Source organism: Papio anubis, chromosome 18 (assembly GCF_008728515.1).
Source record: "Papio anubis isolate 15944 chromosome 18, Panubis1.0, whole genome shotgun sequence".
Classification (NCBI taxonomy): Eukaryota; Metazoa; Chordata; class Mammalia; order Primates; family Cercopithecidae; genus Papio; species Papio anubis.
Window position 1 is genome coordinate 22,076,726 of NC_044993.1, and position 22,985 is coordinate 22,099,710.

Here is a 22,985-nt window from a genome sequence, read left to right on the forward strand (position 1 = left end):
CAGCACAGTCTGGAGAATGGCATGGGTTTAGACAAACACTTTTATACTAAAAGCTAGGGGTTAGCAGGACGAGCACGCAGGCTGCACACAGGCTCCTAGTTTGCAGGCTCTGGCTCTCGAGGTCCTGCACGCCTGATGTCAATCACCTGAAGCCGCTCCAGGGCAGTCTGGAGGATTTCCACCACGCCTTCTTCCTTCTCGTCACTGTCCTCTGGCAGTTCCGACTCAGGGAGCTGGAAGGCCTGGCTCATGTAGGTGTTCACAGTCTGCTTGTCCAGGCTGGGGTCGATGGTCATCAGGGCCCCTCGCAGCTTGGGCAGAGTCACCTCCTCATGGCTGCCCCACAGGAAAAGAGAGTGACAGGCCCTGACCCCTCCTCTCCATGCCCCAGACTCCCAGGTGCCCTCCTCTGTGCTGAGCTTGAGCAGTGGATGGTGCATGGTACACAGGGAGACCCAGGGGCTTCAGGGGCCCAGCCTGTGGGACTTGCCTATGGATCAGGGTCACTCACAGTTCTATGCCCAGCTCCTGCTTTAGCTGCAGTAAGTACTCATCCTTCTCATCCATGTATTGTTCCCAGAGCTTTTGCACAAAGGGCTCACTCTGGCCCTCCTCATCCTGGGATGGGCCACAAGTCAGGGGGAGGGCATATTGGCCTGGGTCCAACCAAGGCTGGGGCAGGAGCCAGGCCAGTTCCTGGACCCACATACCCACCTCCATAAACAGTGAGCGGTAGTTGAGCAAGTCTGCATTGCTGCTGCTGGGATGCCAGCCCCCTGCCTCCATCAGCTCCTGGATTTGCTCTTCTGTCTTGAGAGGGAAGGTACTCTTGAGGACAGTGCTGTAGGGGAGACATGAGGGCCAACAGGGACCTGCTGAGGCCTGCTTGTGCCTCTCCGTAGTGCTCAAAGGGGAGTGAGTTCCAAGGCTGTGGCCCTTCCCACCAGGTGCCCCTTTTCCCTGCAGATGCAGGAACAGTTGGGTAGGAGTTGGGGGTGGCCTGGACCAGCCTCTCACTTGAACTGCTCCATGGTTAGTAGCCCCTCGTTCTGACTGTCAGCATTTGTCATCTCCTTCAGCAGCTGGGCTACTGTCTCCTTCTGGGTGACATACACATTCTCACTCCGCTATAAGGAGAGAAGCATTATTCACTTGCTCTTCCTGGGAGTGGTGGGGGCAAAGCTGGTCTATGCTAGGGACAAAGACCCCTCTCAGTCTCCCCAAGGGGAATAGGCCCCAGCTCACCTTTCCCATCAAGACTGCATAGAACTGACTCATAAGCTCGTTGGAGTGGAAGATCTTGATATTTTCAAAAATAGTGTAAGCCCAGGCCATGGCATCACTGGGCCCAAAGCGACGCTCCAGGAAATTGAAGAAGAAGTCTGGGAATGTCTCTTTCTGCGGGATTGAGGAAATGCTCAGTCAGCCTGCCTTACGGTTGGTTGGCCCTCATCCCTGGCACCTCTGGACCTCCAGAGGACCCTGGATATGAAGACCACGCTGGACCAGAGTGGTTGGTGAGATCTGACCTGCTCCTCAGCAAGACGTTCCTTCCAGGCATCCTTGAGGAGGTCGACCACATCCTTCTTGCTTGGCTTCTTGTTCTCCACGAGGCCATCAAACCGAAGAAAAGCAGGGATGGCTTCCCCATAACCCTAGGAGGGAGGATATCAGCTCATCTCTGGACCCATCTGTGGCCCCACCCTCAAGCAGGGAAGAGCCCCAGTTGGTTCCCCGAAAGCTCATCTGAGCAGCAGGGCATGGCTGTTCTGACTCTGGCCCAAGCCCCACTCCTGGGGCCTCCCCTACCAGACCAGGGAAGAATTCTTTCTCCCGCAGCAGCCCTGAGCCAATCTCTTCCAGGAGCACATCCACCAGCTGGTCGCTGTTCTTGCCCTCAGCCAGCATCTGCCAGCGCTCTGGGCCCCCAGCCACCACATCTGCATGTGGGGAGAGGGAGCTGGAGTCTGGGCCCACATGTAAGCAGGACCTGGGGCCCCGCTGGCTGCCCTCACCTTCGCATTTGGTCCAGTCAGGCCTTGGCGTGGAAGTGCGCTGGATCTCCTGCAGCTCAGAGAAGAACTGGTCCCGCTCCTTCAGCGTGCTCATGTGCAGCTGCATCAGGATCTCATGCTCCTTGTGAACCTCCTCGTAGCTGGCTCTCAGGGTGTCCAGCTGTGGGCAAGGACATTGGCCCTGGCCCCCCACCTGTGAGACCCCATCCTACCCTCCTGGCCCTGCCTGCCTGCCTCAGCACCTGCTCCTGAAGATCCTTGTTGGTCTTCTCCTGCATTTCAAAGTCCCTCCTAGGGACTACATCTCCAAAGTTGGCCTTCATGGTGTTGAGTTCCATCTGCGTGCGGGTCAGGTCTTGCCGGGTCATCTTAAGAGCCAGGGTTAACTTCACAGGGTCCTCCCCCCAGATGCCTGCCAGGGGAGGGGGCCCACCAGCCCGTGTCACCCTGGCTTTCTCAGGTTGCCCGAAGCCCTCTGCCCTTCCCGTTTGGGGTTCCCTGGGTCTTGCCCACAGTGCTACCAGCCTAGGGTTTCAGGCTAAAGTCTAGAAGCCCAGGAAACTGAGTAACAGGCCTGTCCAGCCCACCAGGAGCCTAGGCTGCCTCAGCTACCAACTGTGTTCCTATAATTCTCCGTTCAACTCAGAAGATACACAGCCCTGGGAGAGGCAGGGACATCTCCCCCCTGAATGGTTATGGAATGAGCAGGTCTTAGGAATGTTGAATGAATGGGGCTTAGGAGTGAGACCCGACTCCTCCAGCATCTCAGAAGAGAGAAACCCGATTCAGGCTTACCTGGGGACTGGGCTAATGACATGTCCTCCCGCTGGTACCGCAGCTCGTTCAGGTCTGCGATGAGTATCTTACGGGCGTCTCGCTCACTGAGGTAGTGCAGGTACTCCTCAGCCAAGTTCTTCCTCAGTTTGGCCACCTGTGGAGAAGGTGGCTGTGTGGTCAGGGGCTGCCCTTGAACCTCTGTATGTAGTCGGTCACCCCAGGGAGTGGGCTGGGTGCTGGGTGGCCCCATTAGGGCCTGCGAACAGGAAAGGTGAAAGAAGAAGGAGATTGGCCATTTCTAAGAATTCGGCAAGGTACCACTGCTTCCCCCTTTGGGGAAAGTGCTGAGCCTAGCAGCAGGGCAGAGGGTGGAGTTAGCAAGGCTCTGGGGGTAAGGTGGTGGCCCAGTGTGTCACTCCTTGTAGAAAGGCAGAGCGGGGTAGGGGGTCACCCTTGTAGTGGGATTGGCAGGAATTCGGGGTCATCACACCACTTCCATTCACCTCGCTCTGCAGTGAAATCTTCTCCTCATTCTTTTTGTCGATGAGTTTTAGTAAATTCATCTTCTCTTTCTTGAGCAGGGAGATTTCATGTTTCTCCTCAGCTCTCATGGCCAGGATCCTCTCATTGCAGTCCTCATTCATAGTGACAAGCTTGGCCTTCAGGGGCTCCAGAGCCCGGATCTTCTCCCTTTGGTGGGCTAAGCAGAGACAGGTGGGAGAGCTGCTTTGGGGCCATGGACAGAAGACACAGACCCTAAGGTCATGGGTGAGTGGCTATGTCACTTGCAAACCCCAAGAGTCTCTGCATGCCTTGTTCAAAGCCATGGTCCCTGTTTCAGGCCTTCCTGCACTTGATTTTAAACCAAGGGCAGAGTTCAGATGAAGACCGAGGTGTCTCCCGTGTCCTTTCCCCTACAGCCTTAAGTCCTGCAGCTGCACCATGCCCTGTACCTCCTGAGCCTGGCAGGGGAGCCTGCTGACTCCCAGAGGTGCTCACTCTCTCCTGGGGTTCACTCTGTTTTCAACAGGGACTGCTCCACTGTGCTTCTCAATGACAGGGGTGGTCAGGTGCTCTGGGGTGCCCTATAACGGAACAGTCTGTGCAGAATGGCTGATTGGCTTTGGTGACCTCAAGGCCCAGTTGGGTAGCTGCCCCAGCCCTGCTGTGGAGCGCCAGAAGGTTGAATAGGATCTTCTCCACCCCTTCCAGGCTGGGACAAGGAGGGGAGCTGCATTTCTGCATTCTTTTTTTTTTTTTTTTTTTGCGATGGAGTCTTGTTCTTTTGCCCAGGCTAGAGTGCAGTGGTATGATCTCAACTCACTGCAACCTCCACCTCCTAAGTTCAAGCAATTCTCCTGCCTCAGTCTCCCAAGTAGCTGAGATTATAGGTGTGTGCCACCATGCACAGCTAATTTTTTTGTGTTTTTAGTAGAGACAGGGTTTCACTATATTGGCCAGGCTGGTCTCAAACTCCTGACCTCAAGTAATCCACCACCTTGGCCTCCCAAAGTGCTGGGATTACAGGTGCGAGCTACTGTGCCTGGCAGGAGGTGCATTCTTACCCAGCATCCCCTCATATGCATTCTTGATGGAGGATAGTAATGGCTTGTACGTTTTGAAGTCCTCTATGAAGAACTCAAAGATCTCTCTGTAAGGCTGGCAAGAAAAGGGAACCCATCATCTCCTGGCCCACAGCTGCCACCCTTAGTGGGGAACTATTTTTCTTTTTCTTTTTTCCTGAAATGGAGTCTTGCTCTGTCACCCAGGCTGGAGTGCAGTGGTGCGATCTTGGGTCACTGCAACCTCCGCCTCCCAGGTTCAAGTGATTCTCCTGCCTCAGCCTTCTGAGTAGCTGGGATTACAGGTGCCCGCCACCATGCTAGGCTAATTTTTGTATTTTTAGTAGAGACAGGGTTTCACCATGTTGGCCAGGATGGTCTCAATCTCCTGACCTCGTGATCCACCCACCTCGGCCTCCCAAAGTAGAGGGATTACAGGCGTGAGCCACTGTGCCCGGTCCTGTGTTTTTCTTTACTGGGCTTAGTAGTATTCCGGCGTAAGGCTGCCAGGTCACTTATATTCAAGTAAATGCCCTAGACACTACCCGGGTACCTCACAGTGCCATGGACCCTGGGGGGCAGCTCTCTGGAGGCCTGTCCTGATGCCATCTTTGAGGCCTAGTGGACTGCCATGACCATAGACAGATCTCCACTCTGTGCCTGAGCCCCTCTCTGGCTCTCCAGGCAGCCAGCCTCTTGCCTTCTAGACACAGTATCATTGGCCTCTCACTTGTAACCTCTTCCCATCTTAGAGCCTGGTAGATTCAGGAGATTGAAGGATGTACCCTTGCGTCCTGACATGCAAGTAGGGGTGTGGTCCCCTGTCCCATTTGGACGCATGGGAGGTTTCTGGAGGCAGCATTGCTCACTGAAATAAGCACAGTTAGCCGGGCGCGGTGGCTCACGCCTGTAATCCCAGCACTTTGGGAGGCGGAGGCAGGTGGATCACCTGAGGTTGGGAGTTCGAGACCAGCCTGACCAACATGGAGAAACCCCGTCTCCACTAAAAATACAAAATTGGCCGGGCGTGGTGGCACATGCCTATAATTCTAGCTACTAGGGAGGCTGAGGCAGGAGAATCGCTTGAACCTGGGAGGCGGAGGTTGCGGTGAGCCGTGATCGTGCCATTGCACTCCAGCCTGGGCAAACAAGAGTGAAACTCCGCCTAAAGAAAAAAAAAAAAAAAAAAGAAATGAGCACAGTCTCCAGAGTCAGCCCTGAGTTTGAAGCCCAGTCCAACTACACCATAGTGGTATGCCTTCTTCCTTATCTGCTCAGGAGATCGATGTAAGGCCCCAGCCCAGGGCCTTGCACTTGCACACAGCCAGTGCTCAGTAAATGCTTTAGTCAATGACTAAGTCAAAAGGCAGGAATTATCTGTCATCATCCTTGTTTGAGCAGATTTGGTGATTCTCTCCCTAATATACACCGGAATCTGGGTTGGATCTTATATATATATATCTCTGTCTCCCTCCCTCCCTCCTTATGCATCTGGGCTGGTTCCTTAAGCTTGGGGTTGTTGCCACTGGGCTGGTAAACACGGCCTGACCCCTGCTTGCCCAACTGCCAGCATTAGGCTCCATTCACTGATGTCGTGACCTAACCTGGGCACTGGGGATCACAGAGCTGTAGGGACTGGGCACAGCATCCAGGCCACCTGACTCAGGTGAGGAAACTCTAGCCTCAGGAGACTTTCACATCCACATTGCAGCCTTGCCTGCTCACTGGCGTTTTCTTTCTTTTTTTTTTTTTTGAGACAGCATCTCACTCTGTCGCCCAGGCTAGAGTGCAGTGGCACGAACTTGGCTTACTGCAAGCTCTGCCTCCTGGGTTCATGCCATTCTCCTGCCTCAGCCTCCTGAGCAGCTGGGACTACAGGCGCCCGCCAACACGCCTGGCTAATTTTTTTTGTATTTTTAGTAGAGACGGGGTTTCACCGTGGTCTCGATATCCTGACCTCATGATCCATGTTGGCCAGGCTGGTCTTGAACTCCTGACCTCAAGCGATCCTCCTGCCTCAGCCTCCCAAAGTGCTGGGATTACAGGCGTGAGCCTGAGCCACTGTGCCCGGCCTCACTGGCATTTTCATAGGATGTTTCTTGCTTCTGTTCAGGGAAGGAGACCCAGGAGAGCTGGGAGAGGTGGGTATCCCCTGAAGGTCTGAGGTGCTCACCTTGTAGGTGAGGCTTTTTTTTGTTTTTGAGATGGAGACTCACTCTTGTCACCCAGGTTGGAGTGCAGTGGTGTGATCTCGTCTCACTGCAACCGCTCCCTCCCGGGCTCAAGTGATTCTCCTGCCTCAGCCTCCTGAGTAGCTAGGACTACCAGTGCCCACCACCATGCCTGGCTAAATTTTGTACTTTTAGTAGAGATGGGGTTTTGCCATGTTGGCCAGGCTGGTCTCGAACTCCTGACCTCAGGTGATCCACCCGCCTCGGCCTCCCAAAGTGCTGGGATTACAGGCGTGAGCCACTGTACCTGGCCGGTAGGTGAAGCTTCTTCCCACCCTTTCCCCGCCCTCCCCAAGTTTCTTCTGTGGCTCTGACCTGCAGCCTTAGTTCCTGGGTGGAATCTGTGCCCAGGTCCAGCAGGAGGAGCTCCTTGCGTAGGTAGTTTTCCAGCTCCTCCAAGTACCGGGGCTTGGCAGTGCGAAAGGGATGCTGCTGGCAGCTCCTGCAGGGGATGGTGGCTGATAATGTGGCCAGCACCCCCACAGGGCTCTTGTGCCCTCAGTCTGGGGCAACACACGCCCCTGCCGTCTCCTGGCCCAAAGCCTGGCCCATGCCAGCCCACTCACCATGGGACTGACCCTGGCTTACCCTACTCGCTTCCGGTAGTCATCTGAACAGGGTTTTCGATTTTGCAAAATGGTCTGGCCACTGGTGTATGTGGGCCATGGGGACAGGTGCCCACCCATGGAGAACTGACCAGTCTGCAGGGAGGGACAGGTGGGGTTACCATGGCAACATTGCTCCCCTTACTAATGTTTCTCTCCATCCCTCCTCCCCCAGTCCTGACTTTTTTTTTTCTTTTTGAGACAGTCTTGCTCTGTTCCCCAGGCTGGAGTGCAGTGGTACGATCTCAGTTCACTGCAACCTCCACCTCCTGGGTTCAAGCTATTCTCTGCCTCAGCCTCCCGAGTAGCTGGGATTACAGGCACCCACCACCATGCCTGGCTAATTTTTGTATTTTTAGTAGATACAGGGTTTTACCATCTTGGCCAGGCTAGTCTTGAACTCCTGACCTCATGATCCACCCACCTCGGCCTCCCAAAGTGCTGGGATTACAGGCGTGAGCCACCACACCCAGCCAGCCCTGATGTTTTTTACAGACATCTCTCAACATGGTTCATAATTAAGACTGTGGGTTCTTGAGTTAGAGAGGGCTGGGGTTAAGTCTCAGATGTCCCTTATTAGCTATGTCAACTTCTCTGAGCCTTAGTCCTCATGTCTGTAAAATAGGGATGATGGTAGTCTTTGTCACAGTGTATTGATGTGAGGATGCAATGAGAAAGCATAGTCGGGCATAGTGGCTTACGCCTGTAATTCCCAGCACTTTCCGAGGCTAAGGTGGGCAGACACGAGGTCAGGAGATCGAGACCATCCTGGCTAACACGGTGAAACCCCGTCTCTACTAAAAATACAAAAAAAATTAGGCTGGGCGCGGTGGCTCACGCGTGTAATCCCAGCACTTTGGGAGGCCAATGCGGGATCATGAGGTCAGGAGATTGAGACCGTCCTGGCTAACGTGGTGAAACCCTGTCTCTACTAAAAGTACAAAAACAAAATTATCTGGGCGTGGGGTGAATGCCCTTAGTCCCAGCTACTCGGGAGGCTGAGGCAGGAGAATGGCATGAACCTGGGACGCGGAGTTTGCAGTGAGCAGAGATCGTGCCACTGCACTCCAGCCTGGCGACAGAGCGAGACTCAGTTTCACAAAAAAAAAAAAAAAAAAAAAAGCTGGGTGTGGTGGCATGTGCTTGTAGTCCCAGCTACTTGGGAGGCTGAGGCAGGAGAATCGCTTGAACCCGGGAGGCAGAGGTTGCAGTGAACCGAGATCGCGTCATTGCGCTCCAGCCTGGGCAACAAGAGCAAAACTGTCTCGAAGAAAAAAAAAAGAGAAATAGAGAAAGCATAATGTGTGCTTTACATGGACCCTGGAACCTGCTAGGAACTCGGTAAAGATCAGCCATTCTGGCCTGGCCAGTGGCTCATGCCTGTAATCCCAGCAGTTTGGGAGGCCAAGGTGGGCAGCTTTTAGCACTTTGAGGCCAAGGTGGGCAGATCACTTGAGGTCAGGAGTTTGAGACCAACCTGGCCAACAAGGTGAAACTCCATCTCTACTAAAAATACAAAAATTAGCTGGGCATGGTGGCGCATGCCTGTAATCCCAGCTACTTGGGAGGCTGAGGCAGGAGAATCGCTTGAACTCAGGAGGCAGAGGTTGCAGTGAGCTGAGATTGAGCCATTGCACTCCAGCGGGGGAGACATGAGTGAAACTCCATCTCAAAAAAAAAAAAAGACTATCAAGATGGATGTAATTATTTATGTATGTATGTTTATATGTATGTATGTATTTATTTGAGATGGAGTCACACTCTCTTGCCCAGGCTGGAGTGCAGTAGTGCAAACTCTGCTCACTGCAGCCTCTGCCTCTTGAGTTCAAGCGATTCTCCTGCCTCAGCCTCCTGAGTAGCTGAGATTACCAGTGCCTGCCACCACGCCCAGTTCTTTTGTATTTTTAGTAGAGATTACAGGTGTAAGCCACCGCACCCAGCTCACACCTGATTCTCAGCACTTCGGGAGGCCCAGGCAGGCGGATAACCTGAGGCCAGGAATTTGAGACCAGTCTGGCCAACATGTTGAAACCCCATCTCTTCTAAAAATACAAAAATTAGCTGGGACTGGTGGTGCACGCCTGTAATCCCAGCTGCTCCGGAGGCCAATGCAGAAGAATTACTTGAACCCTGGAGGCAGAGGCTACAGTGAGCAGAGATTGCACGACTGCACTCTAGTGTGGGCGACAGAGACAGACTCTCTCTCACAAAAAAAAAAAAAAAAAAAAAGAGATGGGGTCTCACTATGTTGCCTGGGCTGGTCTCGAACTCCTGAGATCAAGAGATCCTCCTGCCTTGTCCTCCCAAAGTGCTGGGATTACAGGCTTAAGTCATGGCGCCCAGCCTAATTTTTATAAAAGCACAAAATAATCCTGGAAGACACCTGGGAGTTTATTTTTTATTTTTTTCTTAGAGACAGGGTCTTACTCTGTCACCTAGGCTGGAGTGCAGTGACCCAATAACACCTCACAGTAACTTCAAACTCCCGGGCTCAAGAGATCCTCCCACCTCAGTCTCCCTAGTAGCTAGGACTACAGGGGCACACCACCACTCCTGGTTAGTTTAAAAAATCTTTTTTGTAGAGATGAAATCTCCCTATGTTGCCAGGCTGGTCTCAAACTCCTGGTCTCAAGCAATCTTCCTTCTTTGGCCTCCCAAAGTGTTAGGATTACAGGTGTGAGCTGGCCTTGTTTTTCAGACTTTATTTATTTTTTGAGACTGAGTCTCGCTGTGTCGCCCAGGCTGGAGTGCAGTGGCACAATCTCTGTTCACTGCAGCCTCCGCCTCCTGGGTTCAAGCGATTCTCCTGCCTCAGCCTCCCTAATAGCTGGAATTATAGGCGCATGCCACCACACCCAGCTAATTTTTGTATTTTTAGTAGAGATGGGGTTTCACCATGTTGGCCAGGCTGGTCTTGAACTGACCTCAGGTGATCCACCCACTTCGGCCTTCCAAAGTGCTGGGATTACAGGCGTGAGCCACCGTGCCCTGCGGTTTTTCAGACTTGTGAAAGACCAGTCCTTGGCCGGACGCGGTGGCTCATGCCTGTAATCCCAGCACTTTGGGAGGCCAAGTCGAGCAAATCATGAGGTGAGGAGAACCAGACCATCCTGGCTAACACAGTGAAACCTCGTCTCTACTAAAAATGCAAAAAATTAGACAGGTGTGGTGACACGTGCCTGTAGTCCCAGCTACTCGGGAGGCTGAGGCAGAAGAATCGCTTGAACCTGGGAAGCGGAGGTTGCAGTGAGCGAAGATTGTACCGCTGCGCTCCAGCCTGGGCGACAGAGCGAGGCTCCGTCTCAAAAAAAAAAACAAAAAACAACAACAACAACAACACACACACACACACACAAAACAGTCCTCGTGTTCTGTCTACTGTTTCTACCGGGAGAAAATGGGGCTACCCTCTTTTGCTTGCACAGGCGAGTGGAAGCTGGAGAACCAGCTGCCACGGCCGATTCTTGGTGAGGTTATTAACAGCTGAGGGATCTCCGCCCGGTAGGCTGGAACGCAATGCTCCCCGGGCGCTCCGTGCTCTCTGCTTCCCCCGGTAGGTAAAAACGGGAAGGCGGCCCTGGAGGGACGGCGGGAGGGAACACTGCCCCCTGGTGGTTGATGTCGCTCTAAAGAAAGTTGAAATGAAAAAGCCTGGCCCACGGAAGGTGGCAGCTGAGAAGGCTGCCTGGGAGCCTCAGGGCTCTCCCCTAGTCATCAGGTTTTTGGGTTGCGCTTGGTCTCTGCGAATAATCCATATTGACCCCAGCTTTCTCCTCCCTGGAGTCACTCCCACAGGAGTGTTGGGCCAGCCCCACAAAGTGTGTGGCCCATGTGTTTCCTAATTCCCCACGAGGGTCATGGTCACACAAGGAAAACCCATGCTGTTCCACTGTGAGCCAGAGTTGTTAAGTTTACTCAAATGTGTTTTTTCCCTTATGAGATTTGGACAATGGCTATTTGCTGATTAATAACAATCCTATGATCATATCAACAAGAGCCCAAAAGTACTTAATAAGACAGCATTGGGGCTGGGCACAGTGGCTCACGCCTGTAATCCCAGCACTTTGGGAGACCGAGGCAGGCAGATCACGAGGTCAGGAGTTCAAAACCAGCCTGACCAACATGATGAAACCCTGTCTCTACTAAAAATACAAAAATTCACCAGGCATGGCTGGGCGTGGTGGTTCACGCTTGTAATCCCAGCACTTTGGGAGGTGGAGGCAGGCAGATCACGAGGTTAGGAGATCAAGACCATCCTGGCTAACATGGTGAAACCCTGTCTTTACTAAAAATACATAAAAAATTAGCCAGGCGTGGTGGCGGGCGCCTGTAGTCCCAGCTACTTGGGAGGCTGAGGCATGAGAATGGCATGAACCTGGGAGGCAGAGCTTGCAGTGAGCCAAGATGGCACCACTGCACTACAGCCTGGGCAACAGAGCGAGATTCCATCTCAAAAAAAAAAAAAATTATCCAGGCGTGGTGGTGCACGCCTGTAATCCCAGCTACTCAGGAGGCTGAGGTAGGATAATCACTTGAACCCGGGAGGCGGAGGTTGCAGTGAGCTGAGATGGCGCCACTGTACTCCTTCCTGGGCAACAGAGCACGACTCTCAAAAAAAAAAAAAAAAAAAAACAGCATTGGGCTCGGTGTGGTGGCTCACACCTGTAATCCCAGTGCTTTGGGAGGCCAAGGAAGAAGGATAGCTTGAGCCCAGGAGTTCAAGACCAGCCTGGGCAACGTAGTTAGATCCACTACAAAAAATACAAAAAATAGCCAGGTGTGGTGGTGCACTCCTGTAGTCTCAGCTACTCAGGAGGCTGAGTGGGAGGATTGGTTGAGCATGGGAGGTGGAGTCTGCAGTGAGCTGTGTTTGTGCCACTGCACTCCAGCCTGTGTCAGAGCAAAACTCTATCTCAAAAAAATAAAATTAGCTGGGTGTGGTGGCATGTGTCTATAGTTCCAGCTACTTGGGAGGGTAAGGTGGGAGGATCACTTGAGCCCAGGCATTTGAGACTGCAGCAAGCCATAACTGTACCACTGCACCTGACAGGCAAAAGTCTGTCTCAAAACAAACAAACAAACAAACAAACAAACAAAACCGCATTCATTTCTTTTTTTTTTTTTTTTTGAGACGGAGTCTTGCTCTGTTGCCCAGGCTGGAGTGCAGTGGCCGGATCTCAGCTCACTGCAAGCTCCACCTCCTCCACTGGGTTTAAGCCATTCTCCTGCCTCTCAGCCTCCTGAGTAGCTGGGATTACAGGCGCCAGCCACTCGCGGCTAGTTTTTAAGTATTTTTTTAGTAGGGCGGGGTTTTACGCAGGATGGTCGATCTCCTGACCTCATGATCGCCCGTCACAAACCTCCCAAAGTGCCGGATGCGGGGTTTGGCTACCCAGCGCCCGGCTGCTTAGTAGTCTTCGCCATGGCCCAGGCTGGAGTGCCGAATAATATCTCGGCTCACTGCAGAGCATCACCTCGGAGTTGGCGCTCTCTGCCTCAGCCGCTGGGACTGGCGCCAACGCCAGGCCTAATTTTATTTTAGTAGAGACGGGGTTTCACCCGTGTTCAATAATCTCTGACCTGAATCCTCGACCTCCCAAAGTGCAGGGATCCCGGGCATGAGCCACCCGGCCGACGCGCTCTGTTGCCCAGGCTGGGGAGTGCGGTGGTGTGATCTGAAACCCAGCGACTCTCCCGGGTTGGCGGGTTCGCGCTCAGCCTCACGGTGGCTGGACTGGATGCCACTTGTTCAAATTTTTTATGGTACGGTGGTCGCGCGGAGTTTCACCATGTTAGCCAAATGACTCCTGACCTCATGTGATCTGTCTGCCTTGGCCTCCCAAAGTACTGGGATTATAGGCATGGGTCACTGCACCCAGTTCTTTTTTTTTTTTTTCAATTTAAATTTCATTTCTCGGCCGGGCGCATGGCTCAAGCCTGTAATCCCAGCACTTTGAGAGGCTGAGACGGGCGGATCACGAGGTCAGAAGATTGAGACCATCCTGGCTAACACAGTGAAACCCCATCTCTACTAAAAAATACAAAAAACTAGCCGGGCGAGGTGGCTGGCGCCTGTAGTCCCAGCTACTCGGGAGGCTGAGGCAGGAGAATGGCGTAAACCGAGGAGGCGGAGCTTGCAGTGAGCTGAGATCCGGCCACTGCATTCCAGCCTGGGTGATAGAGTGAGACTCCGTCTCAAAAAAAAAAAAAAAATTCATTTCTCTTCTGATACCTTTGGTACAGCATTCATTTTTATATAAAAACTTTAAAACAAAGGAATGGTGGAGAGATCTGGAGTGAACATGGTAGAGACACATCTCTTTCCTACTGCCTTCACACACCTACTCAGCAATGATGGAGCTATCAACATTTGGCAGTCATTCAGGTAGCCTGTTAGATACTAGGGCCATAAAGACAGAAAGATATAGTCACAGCCTTGAAGGACCTTGGCAGATCTGGTGTGACCATCCCAGCAGGTAGCACAGTGCCTGGCGTGTTGGCGGGAGGGATGTGAAGTGAGGTCCACTGCAGAATGCTGAGCTGCAGGCGAGGGGTGTCTGTGGGCAGAGGTGAGTTCTCTCTCTGCCTGGGGAGATCCGGGAAGGCTTTTCAGATGAGGAGCAGGCAGCCAGCGTACACCTTTCTTCCCAAAGCGTGGTGGGCCTGGCCTCTCTGAGCCATACTCTCTGACTGAGAAGAAGCCACTTGGTGGGCATGTTTCAGGTGGGTATGTTTCAGGTAGGTGGTACTCTTGGGTTGCAGGAAGGGAGACAGATAGGGTCTGGGGACTGATATTTGGGGTTCCAAAACAACACTGTCACTAACCAGCGTCCTTCGTTTCTGAAGAAGCTTGCATTTCTGGGTACTCTTGTTTTCTGTGATAAAGGATTCATCTATGGTCACTCCTGAAGGTTGTGGCTGTAATCTGCACAGAGAAGGGAAAACTGATGGTGGGTGACAGAGTCCAGAGTTGGGAGAGAACCCTCATCCTTCCTAGATCCACAAGGCATAGCCATCTCCCCAAGCTAGGCTCTGAGTCTTCCCAGTGCTGCTCCAGATTCCCAGAGAAACTGCCAAGCAAGTCCCTGGCCTTGGGTCCAAACCATTTGCCCCACATTCCCAGAAACATTCTTTTCATCACCAAAATTTCACCAACTACTGCAGCAGCAAGATATCCCACCATGAACCCAGAGAACCCCTTGGGCCTATACTTCTGTTCAGTGTTCAACTGTGGCTGTGATGTTGGTTTCACGTACACAACTCTGGCACACTCTGGGGCTGTGATACAAAGGACAGGTGCTGTAGGACAAGAAGCACAGGGTCTGGGATCCAGGATCTGGGGTGTAAGTCTGAATCCTGCACTTACTGGCTGATAGGGTCTAAGGGCTGACATCTGGGGTTCCAATAGGACCACCCTTGAGCAAGTCATTTAATATCTCTCAGCCTGGTTTCTTCACAAAGAAGTGGAGACAACTGTTTTTTTTTTTTTTTTTGAGACAGAGTCTCCCTCTGTCACCCAGGCTGGAGTGCGGTGGTGCGATCTCGGCCCACTGCAACCTTCATCTTGCGGGTTCAAGCAGTTCTCTGCCTTAGCCTCCTGAGTAGCTAGGATTACAGGCACCGGCCACCACGCCTGGATAATTTTTGTATTTTTAGTAGAGATGGGGTTTCACCATGTTGGCAGGCTGGTCTTGAACTCCTGACCTCGTGATAAACCTGCCTTGGCCTCCCAAAGTGCTGGGATTACCGGCATGAGCCACTGTGCCCGGCCAGAGACAACTCTTGCTTTGCATATCTTACACGGTTGTGAAGTTTATTTTATTTATTTATTTATTTTAAGACGGAGTCTCGCTCTGTCACCCAGGGTAGAGTGCAGTGGCGCCATCTCAGCTCACTGCAATCTCCACCTCCCGGGTTCAAGCGATTCTCCTTCCTCAGCCTCCTGAGTAGCTGGGACTACAGTCCCCTGCCACCATGCCCAGCTAATTTTTGTATTTTTAGTAGAGATGGGGGTTTCACCATGTTGGCTAGGCTGTCTTGAATACCTGACCTCAAATGATCCATCCACCTCCGCCTCCCAAAGTGCTGGGATTACAGGCATGAGCCACCACTGCGACTGGTCTGAAGTTTAAATACGAATTAGCTGGGTGTGGTGGTGGGTGCCTCTAATTCCAGCTACTTGGGAGGCTGAGGCAGAAGCAGCACTTGAATCTGGGAGGCGGGGGTTGCAGTGAGCCGAGATTGCACCACTGCACTCCCGCCTCAGTGACAGAGTAAAACTCTGTCTGAAAACAAAACAAAAAAAATTAGATGTGTATCTGGGCATGGTAGCTCATGCCTGTAATCCCAGCACTTTGGGAAGCCAAGACAGACAGATTGCTTGAGCCCAAGAGTTCGAGATGAGCCTGAGCAACATAGTGAGACTTTGCCTCTATTTATTTATTTCTGGTTTCAAACTCCTGACCTCAGGTGATCCGCCTGCCTCAGCCTCCCAAAGTGCTGGGATTACAGGCGTGAGCCACTGCACCCAGTCAATTTTTTTTTTTCTTTTTTCTTTTTGAGACAGAGTCTTACTCTGTCACCCAGGCTGGAGTGCAATGGCGTGATCTTGGCTCACTGCAGCCTCTAACTCCCAGGTTCAAGCGATTCTCCTGCCTCAGCCTCCTGAGTAGCTGGGACTAAAGGTGCATACCACCACGCCTGGCTAATTTTTGTATTTTTATTAGAGACAGGGCTTCACCATGTTGCCCAGGATGGTCTCGATCTGACCTTGTGATCTGCCCGCCTCGGTCTTCCAAAGTGCTGGGATTACGGGTGTGAGCCACCATGCCCGGCCTATTTTTTTTTAATAAATAAAAAAAATTAGATATGCAAAATACCATGTAAACTGCAATGAACTGCTAGATGTTCATTATGACTGTAGAACGGGAAAAGCCTCTTAGGACAGCCATCCTAGGAAGGCATTTGAGGACCAACAGGGAGGGCTACTGTGGGCAGGCAGGCTCAGGTGGAACAAAAGGAAGAAGTAATTCCAACAATCCATGGGGTGGGGGTGTGTGATTTATGTTGCCGGATAGATCTTGTGTTCACTCCTCTTGCTTGCTGGTGACTTTGGGCATGCCGCTTAACATCTCTGAACCTCAGTGTCTTTGCCCATAAAAGTAGGATTAGGACTACCCAAGCTCCAGGGAAGTTGAGAGCCCTAATGTGAACTCAGTTGAGAAACTCTGTCCTGTAATGCTCCTCAGCTATAGTCCATGGAGCAGTAATATTCCAAACCCTAGTCCTCTATTGCCTCTCGACATTGGACAAGTGTGAGCAAAACACATGGAGTAAGCAGTTGGTGAGGAGAAGGAAGAGTGTCTGCCCAGATGAGTGTGGGTGTAAGACAGTCTTGGAGACCAACAAGATACAACAGATCAACCCCAAGTGCTCACTGGGTTAAATCAATACCTTCTTATCAAAACTAATCTATTATCCGCCGGTGTGGTGGCTCAAGCCTGTAATCCCAGCACTTTGGGAGGCAGAGGTGGGCAAATCACGAGGTCAGGAGTTCAAGACTAGCCTGGCCAACATAGTGAAACCCTGTCTCTACTAAGAAAATACAAAAATTAGCTGGGTGTGGTGGCAGGTACCTGTAGTCCCAGCTACTCGGGAGGCTGAGGCAGGAGAATCTCTTGAACCTGGGAGTCGAAGGTTGCAGTGTGCCAAGATGGAGCCACTGCACTACAGCCTGGGTGACACAGCGAGACTCTGTCTCAAAAAAAAAAAAAAGACTAATAAATTCTCCAAACTCTGTTCTTGCTCATGCTGGAACCACCAGGAAAGGCAAGGTAAGCAAGAAAATTGGGGAATTCTATAAATTCTGAGAAGCTGTTGAATGGAAAAGTTTAGTAGGTAACAGATGTTGTTAGTTTTGAATATCAAAGGAGACAACATTATAAAACAGACCTAAAACAAGGCAAACCAAACACCTTCTAAGGCCTGTACACTTATCCAAAAAGCTTAGGATGCTTCAGCTGGGCGTGGTGGCTCACGTCTGTAATCCCAGCACATTGGGAGGCTGAGGTGGGCGGATCACAAGGTCAGGAGACCGAGACCATCCTGGCTAACACAGTGAAACCCTGTCTCTACTAAAAATACAAAAAATTAGCCAGACGTGTTGGCACGCGCCTATAGTCCCAGCTACTCAGGAGGCTGAGGCAGGAGAATCACTTGAGCCTGGGAGGCAGAGGTTGCAGTGAGCTGAGATCGCGCCACTGCACTCCAGCCTGGGCAAAAAAGGGAAAAACCCCATTAAAAAAAAAAAAAAAAAAAAAAAAAAAGGAGCTTAGGATGTATTATGTTAAATATTTTACGGTAACCCTCAGAGGGGAATGGGAAACATTTATATTTCTACCTCAAAGCTAGACAAAACTCATTTTTTTTTCTTTTTTTTTTGAGACAGAGTCTCACTCTGTCGCCCAGGCTGGAGTGCAGTGGCGCGATCTCGGCTCACTGCAAGCTCCGACCCCTGGGTTCACGCCATTCTCCTGCCTCAGCCTCCCATGTAGCTGGGACTACAGGCGCCCACCACCACGCCTGGCTAATTTATTTTTTTGTATTTTTAGTAGAGACGGGGTTTCACCATGTTAGCCAGGATGGTCTCGATCTCCTGACCTCGTGATCCGCCCGTCTCGGCCTCCCAAAGTGCTGGGATTACAGACGTGAGCCACCGCGCCCGGCCTTAAGCTCAGTTATTTAAGAGGTAGTAGGCAGTGGGTTTGTCAGGAATGTATCTTGGTATTCAGTGAACGCAAGCTGCTGAGTTCTATCCACCAAGTGCCAGGGTTATGAGTGTGAAGGGAGAAAAGCCAATAGGGAGGAGAAGCCTGCCCCAGGAAAATGCACAATTTGAAGGTCCCTTGCAGAGGGTCCTGATGACATGTTCCACAGTGCTAAGGTCTAGCCTATCCATCATCCTGCCCCTCTTTAAAGGGAAAGGATGAGGACACCCACAGTGTCTCTAAGAGAAACAGTGACTCTGGCCCAACATATATCACTAAATCCTGGTGAATAAGGAATATGGTAGATTAATGATGTTTGTATTTGCTTTTAATTTTATTTATTTACTATTTTTGAGACAGGGTCTCACTCTCTTGCCCGGACTGGAGTCCGATCTTGGCTCACTGCAACCTCCGCCTCCCAGGTTCAAGCGATTCTCCTGCCTCAGCCTTCTGAGTAGCTGGGATTACAAGTGCCCGCCACCATGCCTGGCTAATTTTTGTATTTTTAGTAGAGACGGGGTTTCATCATGTTGGCCAGGATGGTCTCGATCTCTTGACTCCATGATCTGCCCACCTCGGCCTCCCAAAGTGCTGGGATTACAGGTGTGAGCCACCGCGCCTGGCCAATATTTTGTATTGCTATTAGAAACGGGGTTTTTGCCATATTGCCCAGCCTGGTCTCAAACTCCTGAGCTCAGGCAATCCACCCACCTTGGCCTCCCAAAGTAATAGGATTATAGGGGTGAGCCACCGTGCTTGGCTGTGCTTTTTTTTTTTTTTTTTTTAAATAGACAGGGTCTTGGCCGGGCGCGGTGGCTCAAGCCTGTAATCCCAGCACTTTGGGAGGCCGAGACGGGCGGATCACGAGGTCAGGAGATCGAGACCATCCTGGCTAACATAGTGAAACCCCGTCTCTACCAAAAAAATACAAAAAACTAGCCGGGTGAGGTGGCGGGCGTCTGTAGTCCCAGCTACTCGGGAGGCTGAGGCAGGAGAATAGCGTAAACCCGGGAGGCGGAGCTTGCAGTGAGCTGAGATCCGGCCACTGCACTCCAGCCTGGGTGATAGAGTGAGACTCCGTCTCAAAAAAAAAAAAAAAAAAAGATAGGGTCTTGCCTTGTTGCCCAGGCTACAGGGCACTAGTGTGATCAGAGTTCACTGCACCCTCTTGAACTCCTGGGGGGTTCAAGTAATCCTCCTGCCTCGGCCTCCTGAGTAGCTGAAACTTTTTTTTTTTTTTTTTTTTTTGGTAGGGACAGGGTCTTACTATAGTGTTTCCCAGGCCGGTCTTGAACTCCTTACCTCAAGTGATCCTCCCACCTTGGCCTCCCAAAGTGTTGGGATTACAGGCATGAGCCACCATGACAAGCCCTGTGCTTCTTTCTTAAAATGGATGGGGATTCTCTTTCTGGGTCTGCTTCATATCCTTTTCATAGAGAATGGAAGTTTACTAAATTATTCCTGTGCTGGGTAGCAATTCTCTCTCTCTCTCTCTCTCTCTCCCCCTTTTTTTCTTTTTGAGACAGAGTCTCACTCTGTCACCCAGGATAGAGTGCAGTGGCGTGATCTCGGCTCACTGCAACCTCTGCCCTCTGCCTCCCTGGTTCAAGTGATTCTCCTGCCTCAGCCTCCCAAGTAGCTGGGATTACAGGTGTCTGCCACCATGCCCCGCTAATTTTTTCTTTTTTTTTGAAATGGAGTCTCACTCTGTTGCCCAGGCTGGAGTACAGTGGTGTGAGCTCGGCTCATTGCAAGCTCTGCCTCCCAGGTTCACGCCATTCTCCTGCCTCAGCCTCCTGAGTAGCTGGGACCACAGGCACCTGCCACTGCGCCCAGCTAATTTTTTTTGTATTTTTAGTAGAAACGTTTAGTGTCACTGTGTTAGCCAGGATGGTCTTGATCTTCTGACCTTGTGATCCGCTTGCTTCGGCCTCCCAAAGTGCTGGGATTACAGGCATGAGCCACTGCCTGGCTAATTTTTGTATTTTTAGTAGAGACGGGGTTTCGCCATGTTGGCCAGGCTTGTCTCAAACTCCTGATCTCAGGTGATACACCCGCCTCGGCTTCCCAAAGTGCTGGGATTTTAGGCATGAGCCACCGCGCCTGGCCCCAACAATTATCTTTCTCAAGCCTGCTGCCTGGTTCTTGTAGACTAATTTTAACTCTGGATAAAAATCATCAAATTGGCATTTCCTGTTCTTAGGGACCTTTTTTTTTTTGAGATGGAGTCTCACTCTGTTGCCCAGGCTGGAGTGCAGTGGCACAATCTCGGCTCACTGCAAGCTCTGCCTCCCGGGTTCACACCATTCTCCTGCCTCAGCCTCCCGAGTAGCTGGGACTACAGGCGCCCGCCACCTCGCCCGGCTAATTTTTTGTATTTTTAGTAGAGACGGGGTTTCACCATGTTAGCCAGGATGGTCTCGATCTCCTGACCTCATGATCTGCCTGCCTCGGCTTCCCAAAGTGCTGGGATTATAGGCGTGAGCCACTGCGCCTGGCCTCTTAGGGACTTTTGTAGGCTTTTCACTGTCAAGGCAGCAGACCCTGAAGGCTAAGAGTTTAGTTGGGATTGGGTGGTGTTTTTTTTTTTTTTTTTTTTTTTTCCCCACTGGGAATGAGTAGAAGGGGGGACACGACATTCATTCAACACTTACTGGGTGCCTATTTACATACAAGAGCTGTGGTAAGAGCTTCACATATTCTGTCTAAATGTTCCCAACAATGTTTGTGGGGTGGACTGTATCATTCCCATGTTTGAGATATATAAGCTGAGGCCCGGAACTTGAAGGGCCTTCTCTGAAGTCCCAAAACTAGAAAATGATTTAGCCAAAATTTTTGTTTTAATCCATATATATGGCTTTCCAGGCTGATGGAGCTGGTCATATTTTGCAGTATCCAGAGGCTATACACCTGAGTACAGGTAGAAGCTACCCAAAGGATGATCTCACCAGGTTTCTAAAGTATTTCTTTACTTGTACATGGTAATATTACTACTTTATACAGTTGTTATGAGGATTAAATATGGTACGTAGGCCGCGTGCAGGGGGTTCACGCTTGTAATCCCAGTTTGAGAGGTCAAAGTGGGAAGGTCGCTTGAGTCTAGGAGTTCAAAACAAGCCTGGGCAACTTGGTGAAACCTCGTCTCTACAAAAAACAAACTAACAAAGAAACACCCACAAATTATCCGAGCGTGGTGGCGCATGCCTGTAGTCCCAGCTACTCGGGAGGCTGAGGCAGGAGGATCGCTTGAGCCTGGGAGGTCGAGGCTGCAGTGAGCCGTAGTAGTGCCACTGCACTCCAGCCTGGGCGACTGAGTGAGATCTTGTCTCAAAAATAAAATGTTTAAAAATGTGGTATATAAAGCATGTGGCATATAGTACATTCAATACAAGCTGGTTGTTACTAGCAATGATAAAGTACGCCTGCCCTTTTGCTAGCACGTACTGTCTTCACTGGGCTAAATCAGCCCGATTTTAACCGTTCCTGCAACCACTGACTCTGTGGTGCTGGAGCCCTAGATCAATGGTCAGAGGCCAGCAGGAGGTGCAGAGGTCCTATCAAGTGCCATTTCCCTCTCTAGAAATACTCCAGCCCTCCTCTCTGCCCTCATCCTGGCCAGCGCCTACCTCGACGCGGACGAGAAGCTGCGGTACCGCGACTGCTGGCAGGCCATGACCCACGGGCGGCGGGCAACCAGCACCCGCGGCCTGGGAAAGTGTGGTAGTGTACAGCCCGTCGCCATGGCGACCAGGCCCCAGAAGCCCCCGCGGTGAGGGCGGAGTCAGGGATGCGCCGCGCCCCTGAGCCTAGCGCCCGCAGGCTGGGAGCAGGACAAAGTAGCAAAGGTCGACTGGGACCCAGCATCGGGTGCCCTGAGAGTCAATCACTACAGCCGATTTGACCCCAGGTACCAGAACTGGGGCAGGGGGATGAACAGAGGCCATGGGGCGAGAAGTCGGCTGAGAGGCCGGAGTCGCTTTGCCGGCGGGAATTGTAGTTTTCGGTGTCCCGACGTCTCAATGGGATAGGCTTATAGCTGAGAAGGGTTGTACTACATCTCGCAGAATTCTCTACCAGCCCGAGTTGCTCCGCCTCTCGAGAGCTCTGCATTGTGGGGTATGGAGTTCGAAATGTGGCAAAGGGGTGTCAGTGTCCAAAGAGAGGTGCCGGACTCGGACTCGGTTTCCCTGCGGCCCAGGGAGGCTCACGGGCCATTGGCTGAGCGTGGCGGATCTGGTCCCGCTCCTCCCCGCCCCCAGTGACACAATAGCAGCTCCCTCCAAGATGGCGGCAGCGACGGCAGACCCGGGAGCTGGGAACCCGCAGGCTGGGGACTCCTCCAGCGGGGGCGCTGGGGGCGGGCTGCCGTCTCCCGGGGAGCAGGAGCTGAGCCGGCGCTTGCAGCGCCTGTATCCCGCGGTCAACCAGCAAGAGACTCCGCTGCCGCGCTCCTGGAGCCCCAAGGACAAATACAACTACATTGGTCTCTCCCAGGGCAACCTCCGCGTCCACTACAAAGGTATCGGCCCGTCAGACTGCGGGGAATCAAGGCTAGAGCGTCCGTGGGGTGGCTCTGCGGCCAGGCCCCCGCCCCATCACCTCCCTTTGCCTGCCTAGGTGCTCCAAGTTAGGCCTTGGCCGTTTCAGGATGTCCCGGGTGGTGAGGCCGACCAGGCCGAGGGTTGACTGTTCTCGGTCCCGAGACACCTGCAGTCAAGAGAACCGCAACAGGTGTCCAAACCCAGTGCTGGGCCGGACCTTCCACTCCAGGACCTCCCTGCTTGTCCTAGGCAGGCTCCAACTCCAGCGGGACCCTTCGCCACTGCTTAGAAGAAAGGGGTGGTCACATCCCTACCATTACATTAGCCTGAGACTCATGGGCTTGCCCACCTACTAGGCACCTAGACTGGGCCTGGGGTTCCGTGCTAGAGTTTGGGGGGTGTCTTACAGGTCGGCCTCCTTCTTCCACTGGCCTCCTAGATGGGCTGCCTGGATTCTAGAGAGGCTGCCAGCAGCACTTGGGTATCTC

General features: G+C 52.1%; 2 protein-coding genes across 7 annotated transcripts in view; one reads left to right on the top strand and one right to left on the bottom strand.

The window, feature by feature from the left end:
• Positions 1–22: 22 nt before the first annotated feature.
• TSNAXIP1 (translin associated factor X interacting protein 1) lies at positions 23–22,204 on the bottom strand. Of its 5 annotated transcripts, XM_003917059.5 has the most exons (16): positions 21,583–22,204; positions 14,016–14,115; positions 7,174–7,286; positions 6,901–7,027; positions 4,358–4,451; positions 3,296–3,492; positions 2,811–2,946; positions 2,258–2,427; positions 2,016–2,175; positions 1,810–1,940; positions 1,530–1,655; positions 1,246–1,398; positions 1,018–1,127; positions 715–841; positions 512–618; positions 23–336 (listed from the first exon to the last, which is right to left on the bottom strand). In XM_003917059.5, exons 1-16 carry the CDS (start codon positions 21,696–21,698, stop codon positions 96–98), a joined length of 2,208 nt encoding a protein of 735 aa, XP_003917108.1. In that variant the 5' UTR covers positions 21,699–22,204; the 3' UTR covers positions 23–95. The 5 variants fall into 5 exon arrangements, with proteins under 5 accessions (XP_003917108.1, XP_017809188.1, XP_009194974.1 ...); XM_017953699.1 differs by lacking the exon at positions 21,583–22,204 and having other exon boundaries at positions 13,532–14,115; XM_009196710.1 differs by lacking the exons at positions 14,016–14,115; positions 21,583–22,204 and adding an exon at positions 13,536–13,551.
• Positions 22,131–22,985, top strand: part of RANBP10 (RAN binding protein 10) — an 87,652-nt gene continuing 86,797 nt past the window's right edge. Inside the window, exon 1 of one of the 2 annotated variants that reach the window (XM_021932366.2) lies at positions 22,131–22,475. In XM_021932366.2, coding sequence (XP_021788058.1) covers positions 22,241–22,475 — 235 coding nt within the window. In that variant the 5' untranslated portion in view covers positions 22,131–22,240. The remainder of the gene's footprint in view (positions 22,476–22,985) is intronic. The other variant, XM_009196714.4, reaches the window with a different exon arrangement.

Coding starts and splice junctions, on each gene's coding strand:
- TSNAXIP1 (XM_003917059.5), bottom strand. CDS start 21,698: ATGGCGACGGGCTGTACACTACCACACTTTCCCAGGCCGCGGGTGCTG. Junction 2,428..2,810: donor GTCATTAGCCCAGTCCCCAG/GTAAGCCTGAAT, acceptor CTCCCCTGGCAG/GCATCTGGGGGGAGGACCCT. Junction 619..714: donor ACCGCTCACTGTTTATGGAG/GTGGGTATGTGG, acceptor GGCCCATCCCAG/GATGAGGAGGGCCAGAGTGA.